The 17,203-nt window shown below is 43.4% G+C and overlaps 1 protein-coding gene across 1 annotated transcript; it reads right to left on the bottom strand.

Annotated features, from left to right (window-relative positions):
- Positions 1–431: 431 nt before the first annotated feature.
- On the bottom strand, positions 432–15,340 carry TSN (translin). Its single transcript, XM_049773158.1, has 6 exons — positions 15,174–15,340; positions 12,355–12,448; positions 9,954–10,050; positions 6,664–6,779; positions 3,661–3,740; positions 432–2,366 (listed from the first exon to the last, which is right to left on the bottom strand). The coding sequence occupies exons 1-6, from the start codon at positions 15,237–15,239 to the stop codon at positions 2,133–2,135; spliced, it is 687 nt and encodes a 228-aa protein (XP_049629115.1). The 5' UTR covers positions 15,240–15,340; the 3' UTR covers positions 432–2,132.
- Positions 15,341–17,203: the final 1,863 nt, after the last annotated feature.

Raw genomic sequence — 17,203 nt, 5'->3', positions numbered from 1 at the left:
ATGCTGTATCACTGTGCTATCACTCCCGCCCCAGGACCACGTACATTTTTTGTTTTGTTTTGTCTACCATCTGACTGCTTACTCCTGGTTCTGTGGTCAAGGATAATTCCTGAGAGGCTAAGGAGAATATATACAAAACCAGGGATTCAACTGTGAATCAATCAGCCACATGCAAGGCAAGCACCTTAAACCCTCTACTAGCTCTCTGGCCCAATTATATATACTTTTAAATTCCTAATCAAGGAAGATCATTCAAATGCTACCTGCACTCACAATGTTAAACTGATTGGCTAATGTCTAGAGTAATGTCTTGAGTAATGAGCATGAACTGATCTCCCCTGGGTGTCTTCAGCCGCAAACACCATTCACAATTCATTTTCAATAAAACAGCATACACAGGGCAGCACATGAAGATACAAAAACACACAACATCACCAAAAAACGTTTTTATTGCATTACAAGCCACAGCAACAAAACACAACTGAATAATTATAAACATAACACTTAAAAAAAAATCTCACAGAGTTACAAGACAACATATGCTCCGTATGTATGTTAAAACCATAATGTACCACTCTGGCAAGAACTTTAATATTCCCAAAAAGAACTGACAGTGAAGCATACCATAACAGAACTCCTGCCAATGCCTGATCATGTGATAAAATACCTTTCATGTTCAATCCAAGCAGTGCTGTTACTCCATATTTCAGATGATCATCCAACCATTTGAGGCACTTTAAAGACCCTCACACCCTTTTTCCTATCTACATATATTTCTGCAGGTTAAAAAAAAAATTGGCAAACCAAACAATGCATAGCAATGCCTGCCTCATTTCTACTTCTCCCCTCATGATGAAAAATGTGTTGAGTCCTTCACTTGGCCAGATAAAAAGTTCTGATGAAAATGCCAAATATAATCCCTGTATACACAGTACAAACAAAAAGCCCAAACTAACATCAGGCACAAAGAGGGGGGATTTCTAAATACCTCCAGGCAGCACTAGCACCTTCCTTACAATGGACTCCAAAATACTGGATTATGTCACCCATTCAACTGAACAGAGCCAGTGTTCTGAGCACTGCTTAAAACTAAAGAGGGAGATATAGATGCCAACAAGATTATGTGATTTGCCCAAAACTGTAAATGTAAAACGCAGCTGTTGAAATAGCCACCTCAAATTGTGTATTCAAAAATGAAACTGAGTCAGCTGATTTTTCTTGAATCCAAACATTTTACTTTCTTCCAGACAAAACACAGCATTTTTTTTCCACTTAGAACATACTACTTAGGGTACTGCTAATTACCTCAGCTGGGAGCATCATACTCCCAGGTCAGTCTAGCCAGCTGGCAGGAAGAAGGGTCTATAGCTTCACAACGTCACATGAAATTTTAGTTCAAGATGTGTGTGGATAATTAAATGCTGCAGTAGCAGAATGTTAAGGCAACATCAGAAAACAGGTTTTTCAAAAACACTTAGCCCTACTACCTTAAAAATAGAGCCAAACTAAGATGTTACTTAAATCTCCTAATAAAAAGACAACTTCCCAAAATAATCTGTTGAACCTGACTTTGTAGTTTAACTTTTTGTGTTTTGATGGCAGTGAAAAAGAACCCTGGGGCTATAACTCCCCCTCTATCCCACCCCCAAATCAACATCTAATTTACTCACAAGGCTTAAATAAGGAAAGTATAAAACAAATTGTCCTTTACTTGGCAACCATCATTTTTAATTATCTATTTTTATACTAAGTTATACCTAGGCATGGAGGGCTGATTTGGATTGTATATAAAAAAAAAATAAAGAATACTTCTAGAAGAATCACATATAAGACAACTTCCCAACCAATCGGTCTATCAACAGCACTAGGGTAAGCAAGAAAAGGACTTGACAAAGGATATGACAATTACACTTTCTGACAGAACTAAAAACATACTGAACTACAGAACTCAACCTCACTGAAATGATAAAGGAAAATCTGTCCTGGTAAAGGTTATTCACTTGCTTCCCACCCCCCAAGACTATTGCAATTCTGCGAAGTACACCATACAAGAAAAGAAAGTGACAGGTGTTCAGCAACGGAGCATCCTAACTAGCACAAAAAGTACTATGCTCCCCTCACTGGCAACCGTCCTATTTCTCGCCACAGGCAGCGACAGTGTCCTTGTTGAAACCTCGAATAGAGAGATCATAGACCACCTCCTCCACTTTCTTCACATCATACTTCAGGCCGTCATAGCGCTTCCTCAGGGAATCATTTTTCAGGTTGAGAAGGCGGAACCCAGAATCGAGCTCATTGATAAAGGTGGAGATGTGAAGGGGCCGGGAGTAGTCTCCAGCGGTCACGCTGTTAACGGAGAGCCTGGACTATAAAAGAAACAAGAATAGTGGTCTTCTTACTGCATCTTCCTCCAAATCACACCTACAATCCACAGGCACGAACCCCCCCCCCCCCACACACACACACACACACACATGCAGTTTCTCATGACATTCCTACTCTGTATAAAATACCCAAGTCCCTTTGCTGGAATACTTGTGGCCCAGGCTTTTTTTTTTTTTTTTTTTTTTGGTTTTCAGTTTTTGGTTTTTGGATCACACCCAGCAGCACTCAGGGGTCTACACTCAGATATCACTCCTGGCAGGATCGGGGGACCATATGGGATGCCAGGATTCAAACCACCGATCTTCTGCATGCAAAGCAAATGCCCTTCCTCCATGCTATCTCTCCAGCCCAAGCCCATGCTTCTTGATACATATGGATGCTGCTATAGTGAATACCTTTATCAAAGAACTTTTCTTTAGAATTTTTTCAGGACAATTTCCCAAGAGAGTAATTAAAGGTACATGAATAATCTGAACAGTTCTAAGACAATTATATTTAGAGTTAACAGGATTATTTCTCTTGTCACTACTTTGAAAGGGAAAAGGTATCAATTTTCAAAACTCACACATTAGTATACCACACACCATTGATTGGAATTGTTACTTATCTCTGATAACCAGCAAAGTTTGATACAGAGAGTAAATTACTGGTGACTGACATATGCTTAGAGAACATTCATATCCAAAAGTATTTGGGATAAGAGGGCACCTGGAGTTGCTCAGGACCTACTGTTCACTTTGCATTCATGAATCACTCTTGGCAGATTCAGGAAATCATATACGATTCTGGAGATCAAACCCAAGTTGGCCACATCCAAAGTAAGTACCTTCTATACTACACTATCTCTCAGGCCCTGTCCAAAAATTTTTTATCCATTATAAACTTCAGGACTAGAGAGAAAGTCCAATATGATAAACACATGCTTTACATGCAAGAGGCCTTGGTTCGATTCCCAGCACAACCTTATCCCTAGAACAGAGAAGATAGCAATCCACCAGAACCAGATGTGGCTCCAAACTGAAAATAAATTTAAAAAACTGAGATCAAAAACAAGCAAATGAGGGGCCGAAGTGGTGGCGCAAGCCGTAAGGCATCACGCTAGCCTAGGACGGACCACAGTTTGGTATCCCGGTGTCCCATATGGTCCCCCAAGCCAGGAGCGATTTCTGAGTGCAGAGCCAGGAGTAACCCCTAAGCGTCACTGGGTAGGCCCAAAAAACAAAAACAGAAACAAACAAACAAAAAAAAAGCAAATGACATTACTGAGCTTCTTACCAGTTCACTAGCAAGAATTAGAACTCCTGAGAGATAATCTTCTACATCCAGATGAAATCCTTTCTCCCGATCCGGCTCAACTAAAAATGTTATCAAAGTAAAAATAAGGTCATTTTGTGAACACAATTTAACTCTACACATCTAAAATTACTTGCAGATATGATAAATTCCCTCCAAGTAAGTGAAGAGAAGATGACTCTTAAAAAACCTATGTTTCATATCATCAGAAACAAGACTTTCTTGGGGCCAAAGCAACAGCACAGCAGTAGGGAATTTGCCTTGCATGCTGCAGACCCAGGACAGATCTGGGTTCAATCCCAGAAACTTTCACTGTGAATTCTTGGAACTCATTAATTAAAATCCAACTTTTTCCTTTCATTCTTCTCTCAAAACCACTAAGTATGATACCTACTTTTTCAAAGCTACCCTTCAGAACTGAGCCAAGAGTAGCCCCATGGGAACCAGAATAATAGTACAGTGGGTAAGACATTTGCCTTACATATGGCTAACTGGAGTTCAATCCCTGGCACCCCACAGGGTCCTCAGAGCACCACCAGAAGTGATCCTTGATCGCAGAGCCATTAAGTAATCCCTGAGTACTGCCATATGACCCAAAAGAGCAAAAAATAAAAAGTATCCCTCCTGTATCCTAGAAGATCCCCAAGCATCACCAGGAATGATTCCTGAGTGTTCAGCCAGGTGTAACCCCTGAGTATCACCAAGTTTGGCCCAAAAAATAAAACGTGAAAGAGTAATCCTGAGCATTGCTGGGTATTGCTAAAGAGCCAAATAGTTAAAATTAAAACTCACAAAAAATTATATATTTAAGAACTTTAGGAGCCGGAGAGATAGCAAGGAGGTAGGACGTTTGCCTCGATTGCAGAAGAACAGTGATTTGAATCCCGGCATCCCATATGGTCCTCCGAGCCTGCCAGGAGCAATTTCTGAGTGTAGAGCTAGGAGTAACCCGAGTGCTGCCGAGTGTGACCCAAAAACCAAAAACAAATTTTATTTGTGTTTTGGGGCCACTCCCAGCTGTGCTCAGGGGTTACTCCTGGCTCCGATCTCAGAAATCGCTCCTGGCAAGCTCGGGGAACCATATGGGATGTCAGAAATTGAACTCAGGTCCATCCTGGGTTAGCAGCATGTAAGGCAAATACCCTACCGCTGTGCTATCTCTCCGGCTCCAAATTAAGAATTTTAGAAAGTCGAATCATCTGCAACTGACTTGTAAACAGCTCACACATGTACTCGCTGTAGCCACAGCACGCAATCTTGGGCCCACCAAGACTAGGCAAATGTGAATATACTTAATCCAAGGCTGCTGTACAGATGTTCATTGTACTATTCCTCTCACTTGTTTGTAAGCTTAAAACTGGGAACAGGGGTGGCTTTGGGCTATACCCAGTGGGACTCAGCCAGAGTTTATTCCCAATTCTTTGCTCAAGAATAATTCCTGGTGGTGGTTGGGGACCACATGCACTGTTGGAGACCAAATGAGAGACTGCTTTGATCAAAGTAAATGTTTTAATCCCTAATGTTATCTTCCCAGTCCAGGCTTAAAATTCTTAGAAAATTAATTTTAGAGGGGTCAGAGCAATGGTACAAAGGGTAGGGCATTTGCCTTGCACATGGCTAAATCAGGTTCAATCCTTGGCATCCCATATCGTCCCTGGTACCTGCCAGGAATGATTTCTGAGTGCAGAGCCAGGAGTAAGCCCTGAGCATCTCCGAATGTGACTCAAAAACCAAAGTCTTAAATATATATATATAAAAAAATAAAAAGCCCAAGATGTTGCTCAAAAGAGAACACTTGCCTTGCATGTGGAAACTCTGAATTTAATCCCCTGAACTAAAACAGAAGGGAAAAATGCCCTGAATTTGTATGCCCAAAATTTAGCTTAGTGGCAGAGTAGATGGTTTATGCTCTGCATGAGTGAAGCCCTCAGCACGTGCACAAATATAAACCAAAAAACCCTAAATTTTAAAAGCTTTAAAGTAAAAAAAAGCACAGTATGAAGTTGTACTTCTGAAATAGCTTCTACAGGGGCTGGAGCAATAGCACAGCAGGGAGGGCTACCTTGCTTGTGGCCGACCCAGGTTCAATCCTGGCATCCTGTTTGGTCCCTCGAGCCTGCCAGGAATAATTTCTGAGCACCACCAGGTGTGACCCAAAAACATAAATAAAATAACTTCTACATATACTGAATTAATATGTAATTTGCACCTTAATTTTAAAAACTGAAATAAAAGTAATGGGGGGAAGGGAGGAACAAATCTCAAGCATACTAAGCATGTCACAGTACTGAATATTTTCAATTTCTGTGCTCCCCAGCTGATTTTCTGCCTAGTTTTTTGTGTGTGTTATATACATATGTATATGGAATTTATATATGCATTATATATATTATACATGTATACATGTTTGTTTTAATTTCTTGGGCCTAGCGTGATAGTACAGAGAGTAAGGCCTTGCATGTGGTAGAGCCAGGTTCAGTCCCTAGAACCTCCAAATCCTGCCAGGATCAACTATCCTGAGTATCACCAAGTATAGACCAAAAATAAATAAATAATAGAAGTCTTGACTTACAATCCCATGCACAACAGGGTCTCACATATACAATATTATCTATCTACAGCTTCCAGCAGTGTCTATTTCCCTCCACCACTGTTTCAGGATCCCTTCCCATCCACTCCCCTCCATTTAAGTTTTTTTGTTTGTTTTCAACCACAGAAAAATAAAATTTAAAAAAGAAGAAAAAGGGCTCGGAGAGATAGCACAGTGGCATTTGCCTTGCAAGCAGCCGATCCAGGACCAAAGGTGGTTGGTTCGAATCCCGGTGTCCCATATGGTCCCCCGTGCCTGCCAGGAGCTATTTCTGAGCAGACAGCCAGGAGTAACCCCTGAGCACCGCCGGGTGTGGCCAAAAAAAAAAAGCCCTGCTATCAAAAATTAGGCTACTATGCCTCCACCTGCATGCAAGAAATAACAAAGACACTTACTGCCAAGAATTTCTGTAACTGCTTCTCGAGTCACTAGCGTTTCTGATTCCAGGTACACAACAAATGCCGCTAGGAAGACCAAGCGCTGCAACACAAACCTCCAGTGCTCGTGAAACCTGCATGGAGAAGCACAGTGGTACTGAGGGTGAGAGGACCTTGAGAAGGGAAGGGCACTTCCTTCCTTCACTTTCAGATTTAGAAGAGAAAAAAAAAATTGGGCAGGGTCTGGAGAGCACAGCGGGAGGGCATTTGCCTTGCACACGGCCAACCCAGAATGGATGGTGGTTCGATTCCTGGCATCCCAAGTGGTCCACCAAGTCTTCCAGGGGTGATTTCTGAGCATAAAGCCAGGAGTAAACTGATTTTTTTTTTTTGGTTTTGGGGTCACACCAGATGGCGCTCAGGGGTTACTCCTGGCTCTGCACTCAGAAATCGCGCCTGGCAGGCTTAGGGAACCGTATGAGATGCCAGGGTTGAACCCGGGTTGGCCACATGCAAGGCAAATGCTCTACCTATTTTACTACTGCTCAGACCTTTTTATTTTTATTTTTGGGAGGAGAAATTATTTTTATTTTTTGGGAGAAAAAAATTATTTTTTGAATAGCATATAGGATGCTTGCCTTGCACATGGCTGACCCTGGTTTAATTCCCAACATCCCATATAATCACCCTGAACAGCCAGGAGTAATTCCTAAGCACAGAATTAGGACTTGTTTAAATCAGGGGTCTCAAACTTAATTTACGTGGGGGCCACAGGAGGCAAAGTCGGGGTGATCCTTGAGTGCAAAGTCAGTAGTAAGCCTTGAACAATGGGGGGTGTGACCCAAACAACTAAAACAAAACAAGATTCCTCTAGTGCAGGGCCACAAAATGTTGTACGGAGGGCCGCAAACGGCCCGCAGGCTGCGAGTTTGACACCCCTGGTTTAAATCCTTTGTAATTGTAACTCCTGAGCATAATTAGGTGTGCCCCTCCCCCAAAAAAATTCCTTACAGCAAATCACAACATGTAAAAAGAAAGTTGAGTAAAATAGTCGGAGCAGGAGAGATAGCACAGCAGGGCATTTGCCTTGTACACAGTCAATCCAGGACAGATGGTGGTTTGAATCCCGACATACCATATGGATCCCTGTGCCTGCCAGGAGCAATTTCTGAGTGCAGAGCCAGAAAATAACCCCCGAGGGCTGCCAGGTGTGTCCCAAAAACAAACAAACAAAAAAGTAAAATAGTAAACATTTGCAACCTGAATTTACCACTTTGACTCTATAAAGCATGCTCCAATTTCGATGACAAGAAATAGTTCAGAAATCAAAGCAATAAAAAACATGATCCTGCTAAGAAAACTGAAGAAGCTAGAGACTAATAAGAACTTACTGTACCTTACCCTCAATATTTAACTCATGGCCACATTTTTTTTTGTTTTGTTTTGTTTTGTTTTTGGGCCACACCTGGCGTTGGTCAGGGGTTACTCCTGGCTGTCTGCTCAGAAATAGCTCCTGGCAGGCACGGGGGACCATATGGGACACCGGGATTCGAACCAACCACCTTTGGTCCTGGATCGGCTGCTTGCAAGGCAAACGCCGTTGTGCTATCTCTCCAGGCCCTCATGGCCACATTTTGATGTCAGGTTAGGATACTCAGAAAATCACTATTTACACTCACAAAAAATAACTATACCTTGCCATCACTACCCAGAGCCTAAAAGCTCAGGATGATGCTTAGAAGAGCTGGAGTGGTAGAGCATGCATTTCGCCTATGTCAGCATAGACCTACCCTGACCTCACAGCACCAACAGAGGTGACCTCTAGTTTTTATAAAAATAAGAAAGGAAATAAAGGGGCTAGAAAGATGATGGTTTTAGACATTTGCCCTTGCATGCAGCCGACTCTGGTTCGATCCTTGGCACACCATATGGTCCCTTGAGTGCCATCAGGAGTGATTCCTGAGCACAGGAATAAGCCTTGACCACTGCCAGGTGTGACACATAATCAAAATCCAAATAAATAACAAAAACACCAATTTTATTCTTTTTTTCCATTTCTTTTACATAGAGATTTTTATTTAATTCTCTACAAGCTATCATTCGGCACAAAATATATTTTTATAAAACCTTATATACATTATAAAATGTTACTTTTTTGTTTGGTTTTGGGGCCACACAAAAAGGGAAGCTCAGGGGTTACTCCTATCAGTGCTAGGGAGGTCACATGGGATTCCAGGGATCAAACCCGGGTTTGCTATGTGCAAGGCAAGTGTCCTATGTAGCTATAGTATCACATAGGCCCCTAAAATGTAAATTAATGTAAATTAATTTTTTAATAAATTTTTCATTGAACCATTTTGAGATACAGTTCAAAGGTGATCATACTGAGTTTTTTTTTTGTTTTTTTTTGTTTTTTTTTTTTTTGGTTTTTGGGCCACACCCTGTGACGCTCAGGGGTTACTCCTGGCTATGCGCTCAGAAGTTGCTCCTGGCTTCTTGGGGGACCATATGGGACACCGGGGGATCGAACCGTGGTCCGTCCTAGGCTAGCGCAGGCAAGGCAGGCACCTTACCTCCAGCGCCACCGCCCGGCCTCGATCATACTGAGTTTTAGTCATACAATTCCAACACTCATCCCTTTACTAGTGGACATAAAATGTTACTTCTAAAATAATGTTTCTGGGGGCAGAGTAATGGTGCAGCGGTAGGATGTTTGTCTTGCATGGATGGGCTAACCTAGGACGAACTGCGGCTCAATCCCCTGGCGTCCCATATGGTCCCCAAGCCAGGAGCAATTCTGAGCTCATAGCCAGGAGTAACCCCTGAGCATCACCAGGTATGGCCCAAAAACAAACAAACAAACAAACAAACAAAAAAAAACCCCACAAAAATGTTTCTGAGGCCGAAGCTATAGCACAGTGGTAGGGCGTTTGCCTTTGCCTTGCAAGCAGCTAACCCAGGAAAGACCTGGGTTCAATCCCTGGTGTCCCATATGGTCCACCGAGCCAGGAGTGATTTCTGAGTACATACCCAGGAATAACCCCTGAGCATCACCAGGTGTGGCACTAAAACCAAAAAGCTAAATAAATAAAATGTTTTCTTTCTGGGCCCGGAGAGATAGCACAGCGCCGTTTGCCTTGCAAGCAGCCGATCCAGGACCAAAGGTGGTTGGTTCGAATCCCGGTGTCCCATATGGTCCCCCGTGCCTGCCAGGAGCTATTTCTGAGCAGACTGCCAGGAGTAACCCCTGAGCGCTGCCGGGTGTGGCCCAAAAACCAAAAAAAAAAAAGTTTTCTTTCCTTACAAACCTGTAATACTGTTCAGCAGGGAATTTGGTCTTCAAAGATGTTAGGTGTGTCTTCACTGTAGCAAAATGCTCTCGTGCTTTCAAACATCTCTTTGGAACTGATCACAAAATTAAAAGGAAATGAAAATAAAATGTTAATCACAGTAAACACAAAGATCAAATTTTAAAGATAATTCTTGCTTAGTAATTTATGTACTTTAACCACATGTATATGTGAGCATCATCTAATTCTCAAGATCAAATCTCACGATACATTTCTGCTTTTCATCCTGGGAGTTAAAATATTATCCTTACTTTCTCTAATAATGACCAATACTGAGAAATAAAACTTGCCAAAAAGGAAAATGTTGGAAAACACATCAGTAATCTAATAACTAACTCTGAGAGTAAGGGACTCTGTACTAGTTGCTACATCTATTCCATCCTCAAAAGATGCGTAAAATTGGGGACTGCTTAACATTTGGTTAAAAGAGGCTTTATGAATTATACTCAATCAGGCTGATCACTTCATGTCACTGAAAAAAATGACTGCCCCTGACACTTATACATATCACTCTTTATCCAAAATCATTTTGGTTCTTTAGTTGTACTGCCTGCTTCATACCATGGAGGTTAAACATCAACTTTATTTGATATCCATTCATGAGGGTGACTGAGATTTCAGCCTGAGTATTTCATATCTACAACTGCACAATGATCAGCAACCATATTAATCAATAAACATTTGAGTTTGAAAAAGGAACCAAGGGCTAGCTAGAGAGATCATACTGTGAGTAAAGCACTAGCTTTATAAACAGCTAACCATGGGTTTAATTCCCAGAACCCCATATGAGCCCCTGAGCACAAAGCCAGGAGTAAGCCTTGGATTCAGTTAGGCATAGTCCAAAACCCACCCACTCACCCCCACTGGAGAAAAAAATAAGAACCAGGGCCAGAGTACTAGCAGAGTGTAGGGTGTTTGACCTGGGTTTGATCCCCAGCATCTCACAAGGACCCCCAAGCCTGCCGGGCGTAATTTTTTTTTTTTTTTTTTGGTTTTTGGGGTCACACCCAGTATTGCTCAGGGGCCACTCCTGGCTCTACGCTCAGACATCGCTCCTGGTAGGCTCAGGAAACCGTATGGGATGCCGGGATTCGAACCACTGTCCTGCATGCAAGGCAAATGCCCTACCTCCATGCTATCTCTCCGGCCCCATGCCAGGAGTAATTATAAGCACAGCGCCAGGAGTAACCCGAGCACAGGAGTAACCCCTGAGTACCACCAGGTGTGGCCCAAAAACAAAACAAAAAAAAAAGGGAACCAAATAAAAGTTACACAAGATGTCAAAGAGATAGCTCTCAACAGGCTGAGTGCATATTTTGCATGCCTGTCCTGGCCACCGAGACACTGCCAGAAGTGACCAGAGCACAGAGCCAGGAGTAGCTTCCAAAAAAAAAAAAAAAACCAAAACACTGCAGAATGTGGATCTACCCCAAAAGTTTCCAGATATTCAAGAGATCTGCCTAACTACTACAATTATCACTAGAATCCCAGCAAGTTAGAAACATTGCTATTTAGAGTCAGAGAGATTATACAGTGACTAAGGAACTTACCTTACATCTCACAGTCTTAAATTCAATCCCTGATAACACATATGGTAACCCCAGTACCACTATTCCTGAGCACAAAGCCTATTCACTCCTGAGAGTAACCCTACCAAAAAAGAAATACTCGACTGGACTTAGTACAGAGAATAAGGTGTTTGCATTGCATGCAGCCTACCCAGGTTCAATCCTGGGCTCCCCATGTGTCCTTCCCTCCCCGCTGATCCCCATTAGGCATGATACATGAGCCTATTGCCAAGAATAAACCTGCAAAGAAAAGAAGAGGAAAGAAAAAAATATATCTTCCTATTTATGCCATACTGGTGCAAAATGAGAAACCAAGCAAAATAGAAAACAAAAACTAATGAAATGAGTAACTCATCTACTCCAAATTGATTCGCCAATAATGAGACACATTTCATAATAAAGTCACATGTATAGGCTTTCTGGGCTGAAATAAGGTCTTTAAATGAGAAACTAATAGGCTGGGGGTGTAGACTAAATGAAAGTAAATGTATGTATGGCCCTATTTCCCTTCCCAGCACAAGTCAATTCTAGAGCATCCTATTCCAGGCATGACCCTCACAACTAACCAAAAATGACAACACGAGGGGCCTGAGAGCACAACGGTAGGACGTTTGCCTTGCATGCAGCCTATCCAGGACGGATGGTGGTTCGAATCTCAGCAACCATTATGGTCCCTGTGCATGCCAGGAGTGATTTCTGAGCGTGGAGCCAGGCATTAACCCCTGAGCGTAAAAATAATAATAATAATAATAATAATAATAGAATAAAATCAATCAAAACAAAAAACTTACTGTCCTGAAATCCAGCACCCTGATGGACCCCTTGCAGTAGAGTTAAGATCTCTCGAGCTGTTTGTTCTATACACTGCACAACTTTTCGAATTTCCTAGAGAATTGAAAAAATCAAAATGTCAGATAAATCCAACCTAATAATCACTGCAGCTGATTTAAGCTATGACACTTTCACATACATTCAAGCACGGCCTTCATAAGAGAAGAACAGGTACACAAAATATCCAGGCTCAAATCTTGACTTCTCTGGTACTTCCTTTATAGAAGAATGTCAGGAGAGTCTTTAATAATTCCTCTAACTTCCAAAGTCACCCACTGACCACCAATATCCCACTGGAGAGCCCAAGAGATTGCTCAAAGAACCAAGTGCATGCTCTGCATGGAGCAATCAGTTGGACCTTGATGCGAACATGGTTCACCTAGTACCTCAAGGCACAACACTCCTTCATACCCCTAACGCTTCCAGAAGCAAGTCAGAGAAACTCCTGAACACTGTCCGATGTAGGCCAAAAACAAAAGAAAATTCCAGTGAAATATAATTTGCAAAGAAAAAAATGAAATACAATACAGAGTAGATGTTTTTTATTCAGCTCTCTTACAAATATCCACTGAGCATTTAAGTGTTAGGCGTTGTTTAAATTTTGGAGAGCAGGGCCTGAAAGACAGTGCTGGGGGCAGGGCAGGGTACTTGTCTAGCTCTATGGCTGAGCTACATGCCCGGCTGCACCAAAAAAAAAATGTTAACATAAAAAAATAAAATAAAATAAAATAAAAAATGTTAACATTAGGGCAAGGGGGCATGGGTGTTTTGGGGGGTTTTTTTGGTTATTATTTACTTTCCTTTTTTTTTGGTTTTGGTTTTGGTTTTTGGGCCACACCCATTTGACACTTAGGGGTTACTCCTGGCTATGCGCTCAGAAATCGCCCCTGGCTTGGGGAGGGGACCATATGAGACTCCGGGGGATAGAACTGCGGTCTGTCCTACGCTAGCGGTCTGTCCTACGCTAGCGCTAGCGCTTGCAAGGCAGACACCTTACCTTTAGCGCCACTTTCCCGGCCCCTATTTACTTTTCTTAACGTTAGGCCAAGGAGACAATTAGCTGCACGATTCTGGAAAAGCAAACCATACCACTTAAAAGTCCTGTGAGAGAAAACTGGGGAAACACAGAAATGATAAAGACGCTAAATTGAATGAGCTATCAGTACAAAGGAAAAAAAAAAAAAAAAAAAACCAAGAGGGCACTGCAGAAAGAAACAAGAGATCAGTGGCCACAACAAAGTTTGAGAATTTTTTTTTTGTTTTTGGTTTTTTGGGGGTCACACCCGGCAGCGCTCAGAGGTTTCTCCTGGCAGGTTCAAGGGGGGGAACCCTATGGTATGCCATATGGGATTCCAACTACCATGCTTCTGCAGGCAAGGCAAACGCCCTACCTACCTCCGTGCTATCTCTCTGGCCCCAGGCTCGGATTTTTATCCTACGAGAAATGAGAAGCCATGGGAAAGAAGGGAAAGAAAAGGGGGGAGGGGGATACGTTTAAGACACCACCCAGGGCCGGGCGGTGGCGCTAAAGGTAAGGTGCCTGCCTTGCCTGCGCTAGCCTTGGACGGACCGCGGTTCGATCCCCCGGTGTCCCATATGGTCCCCCAAGCCAGGAGCAACTTCTGAGCACATAGCCAGGAGTAACCCCTGAGCGTTACCGGGTGTGGCCCAAAAACCAAAAAAAAAAAAAAAAAAAAAGACACCACCCAAAAAACACTTCTAAAAAAAGCCTTGGCTGAGTCCAGAGCGCTTCAACATCAACTCTGATGAAGAGATTCGAAGAGCTGAGATTAAGACCCAAGAAGTGGGGCCAGCGAGAGCATGGAGGTAAGGCGTTTGCCTTGCATAGAGAAGGACGGTGGTTCGAATCCCGGCATCCCCAGGGTCCCCCGAGCCTGCCAGGAGCCATTTCTGAGCGTAGGGCCAGGAATAACCCCTGAGCGGCGCTGGGTGGGAGGGAAGGAAAGGAAGGAGGGAAGGAGGGAGGGAAGGAAGGAAGGAAGGAAGGAAGGAAGGAAGGAAGGAAGGAAGGAAGGAAGGAAGGAAGGAAGGAAGGAAGGAAGGAAGGAAGGAGAGGAGAGAAAGGAAGGAAGGAAGGAGAGGAGAGGAGAGAAAGGAAGGAAGGAAGGAAGGAAGGAAGGAAGGAAGGAAGGAAGGAAGGAAGGAAGGAAGGAAGGAAGGAAGGAAGGAAGGAAGAAAATACGATAGTTAACTTTCAACCTCAATTTTTCAGGAAAAGTGGCTAGAATTTTTTTTTGGAAGTTGTATAAGAGAAACTGTAAAGCACCTGTGGTGAGTGAAATGACCCAAAAGAACTTTTTTAGGTATTTGAGTAACACTCCCATTTTACTTTGATGAGCCTTTGGAATATGCTGGAGTCACTTTTAATTATTAGTTAAATGTATATAATCTTTTTGTTGGGGCTGGAGTGATAGTACAGTGGTAGGCGTTTAACTTGCATGCAGCCAACCTGGGACCAATTCTGGTCTATCCCTGGCATCCCAATTGGTCCCCGAGCCTGCAGGGAGCGATTTCTGAGCGTAGGGCCAGGAGGAACCCTTGAGCGCTGCTAGATGTGACCCAAACCGCCTCCCCCCAAGATAAAATAAAATAAAAACAACAACCAAGAAGTCGGTCCAGCAGACTCGAAAGCAGCGCGAGGGAGATGCCCTCCACCAAAACAAGAGCGAACGCGACCAACCACGGCGGGAGAAAGGCTCCGGGGCAGGGATGGGCGATGTGGCCCAGGCACGCACAGGGAAAACAAAAAGAAACTTGCCTCCCGGATATCCTGCTCGGCAGCCAGGAAGCCCTGCAGCTCCACGAAGATCTCGCTCACAGACATGGCTCCACGGCGAACAGCGACCCGTCCAACAACGACGGCCCGGGAAGGCTGTTCAAGTAGAGGAAACCAGCACGGTCGACGGCAACTCCCGAGGCCGCCGCGTCCACGGGGTCCTTTACTACGGGAGTCGCAGGGGTCCTTCGAAGCTTTGGGCGCGCAGCAAAATGGCCTGTCCGCCGTTCTGCCTGAATAAAACTCGCTCCCGGAAGTAAGGTCGGAGCCGGATTGTGAGCGGGAGCTTCTATTGAGCTCTTCCAACAGGCATCGACCGCAACAGCCCGGAATGGGGAGGAGCCTGGGGGACGCGTGGGCTGAGATGAGCAGCTGAGGTTGAGCGCTGGATGGAGCTTGTGCGTGGTTGTGCGAGTGTCGGCTGAGTCGATGTATTTTTTTGTAAACTATGAAGGGTGTGCATAAGGAACTTGAGCAGGATCTAGAGATATTTCAAATTTCATAAAAGTTGAATGGTAATGCATTCCTATTTGCAAAAAATACACAGGAATGGGAGATTGGTAGAGAAGCACCTGCACCTTTGGTGTTGAAACGACGCACACCTGGAACTCAGCTGCTAATAACGACGTCAGTTACGATGTTTTAATGTAAAATAAAAAATTTAGTGACTTAATTGGACGAGGTTTAAGTGAGTACAGGTGATTCTGAATAGAGAATGTTTTGACAGCGAAGATTTACTTTGCCCCCCCCCCCTTTTTTTTTTGTTTCTGTGTGTGTTTTGGTTTTGGGGCCACACCCGACGGGGCTCGGGTTACTCCCAGCTCTGTGCCCAGAAATCTTTTCCTGGCAGGCTCAGGGACCATGTGGGATGTTGGGAATCGAACCCAGGTCCGTCCCGGGTCAGCCACGTGCAAGGCAAATTCCCTACTGCTGTGCTATCACTCTGACACCTGTTACTTATTTTTAAATGAGATTTTTAAGGGTCACGCTAGGAAATACTTCTTCCAATTAAGTAGCTTCATCCCTTCCTTGAAGCATACAGGTTGATTGAAGATTTCTCCGATCCCTTGTTCTTGTACTTCTCAAGTGAACTTAAGTGGTTGCTCATATTAATCAGGGGTCTCAAACTCAATTTACCTGGGGGCCGCAGGAGGCAAAGTCGGGGTGAGGCAGGGCCGCATAAGGGATTTTGCTTACCGAATATTCGCAATAAAAAATCGCATTAAACATTTGCATACCCCGAACGGAACTGCTCGGGGTATGCGAATGTTTAATGCAATTTTTTTTCTTACTAATGCGATTTTTATTGCGATTATTTGGTAAGCGAATAATCGAGAATACTGTGATATTTGAAGGCCGGCCGCGGGCCACAAAATGTACGGAGGGCCGCAAACGGCCCACGGGCCACGAGTTTGAGACTCCTGAATTAAGTATTGATTTATGGCTGGCTTTGTGTCACACGTTTTTCTTTAATTATCTTAAAGGAACTATTTCTGTGAAGTCAGTGATCATATTATTGATTATTAAGAAGATAAGTTTTTAATCATTTCCAACTTAATGTTCAAATTAAGACATGACTTTAGTTTATATAACTAGAATACATTGCAAGGAAATAACACTCCTAGGACATTAAAAACAAACAAAAGGGCCCGGAGAGATAGCACAGCGGTGTTTGCCTTGCAAGCAGCCGATCCAGGACCAAAGGTGGTTGGTTCGAATCCTGGTGTTCCATATGGTCCCCCGTGCCTGCCAGGAGCTATTTCTGAGCAGACAGCCAGGAGTGACCCTTGAGCACTGCCGGGTGTGGCCCAAAAACCAAAAACCAAAAAAAAAAAAAAAAAAAATCTTGCTTGTAACTAGTCTTCTCCTAAAAACCCAGTCTATTTTTTTTGTGTGTGTGTGTGGTTTTTGGGTCACACCCGGCAGTGCTCAGGGGTTATTCCTGGCTCCAGGCTCAGAACTTGCTCCTGGCAGGCAAGGGGGACCATATGGGACACTGGGATTCGAACTGA

Source organism: Suncus etruscus, chromosome 5 (assembly GCF_024139225.1).
Source record: "Suncus etruscus isolate mSunEtr1 chromosome 5, mSunEtr1.pri.cur, whole genome shotgun sequence".
Taxonomy (NCBI): domain Eukaryota; kingdom Metazoa; phylum Chordata; class Mammalia; order Eulipotyphla; family Soricidae; genus Suncus; species Suncus etruscus.
This window is presented reverse-complemented; position numbering and strand designations above follow the sequence as displayed.

What these genes read in the sequence shown, in the direction of transcription:
- TSN (XM_049773158.1), bottom strand. Translation starts at nt 15,239, where the DNA reads ATGTCTGTGAGCGAGATCTTCGTGGAGCTGCAGGGCTTCCTGGCTGCC. An exon ending in CCGAGCAGGATATCCGGGAG is followed by an intron (nt 12,449 to 15,173) that starts GCAAGTTTCTTT and finishes TCAATTCTCTAG; the next exon opens with GAAATTCGAAAAGTTGTGCA. An exon ending in AGTTACAGAAATTCTTGGCA is followed by an intron (nt 3,741 to 6,663) that starts GTAAGTGTCTTT and finishes TAACATTTTTAG; the next exon opens with TTGAGCCGGATCGGGAGAAA.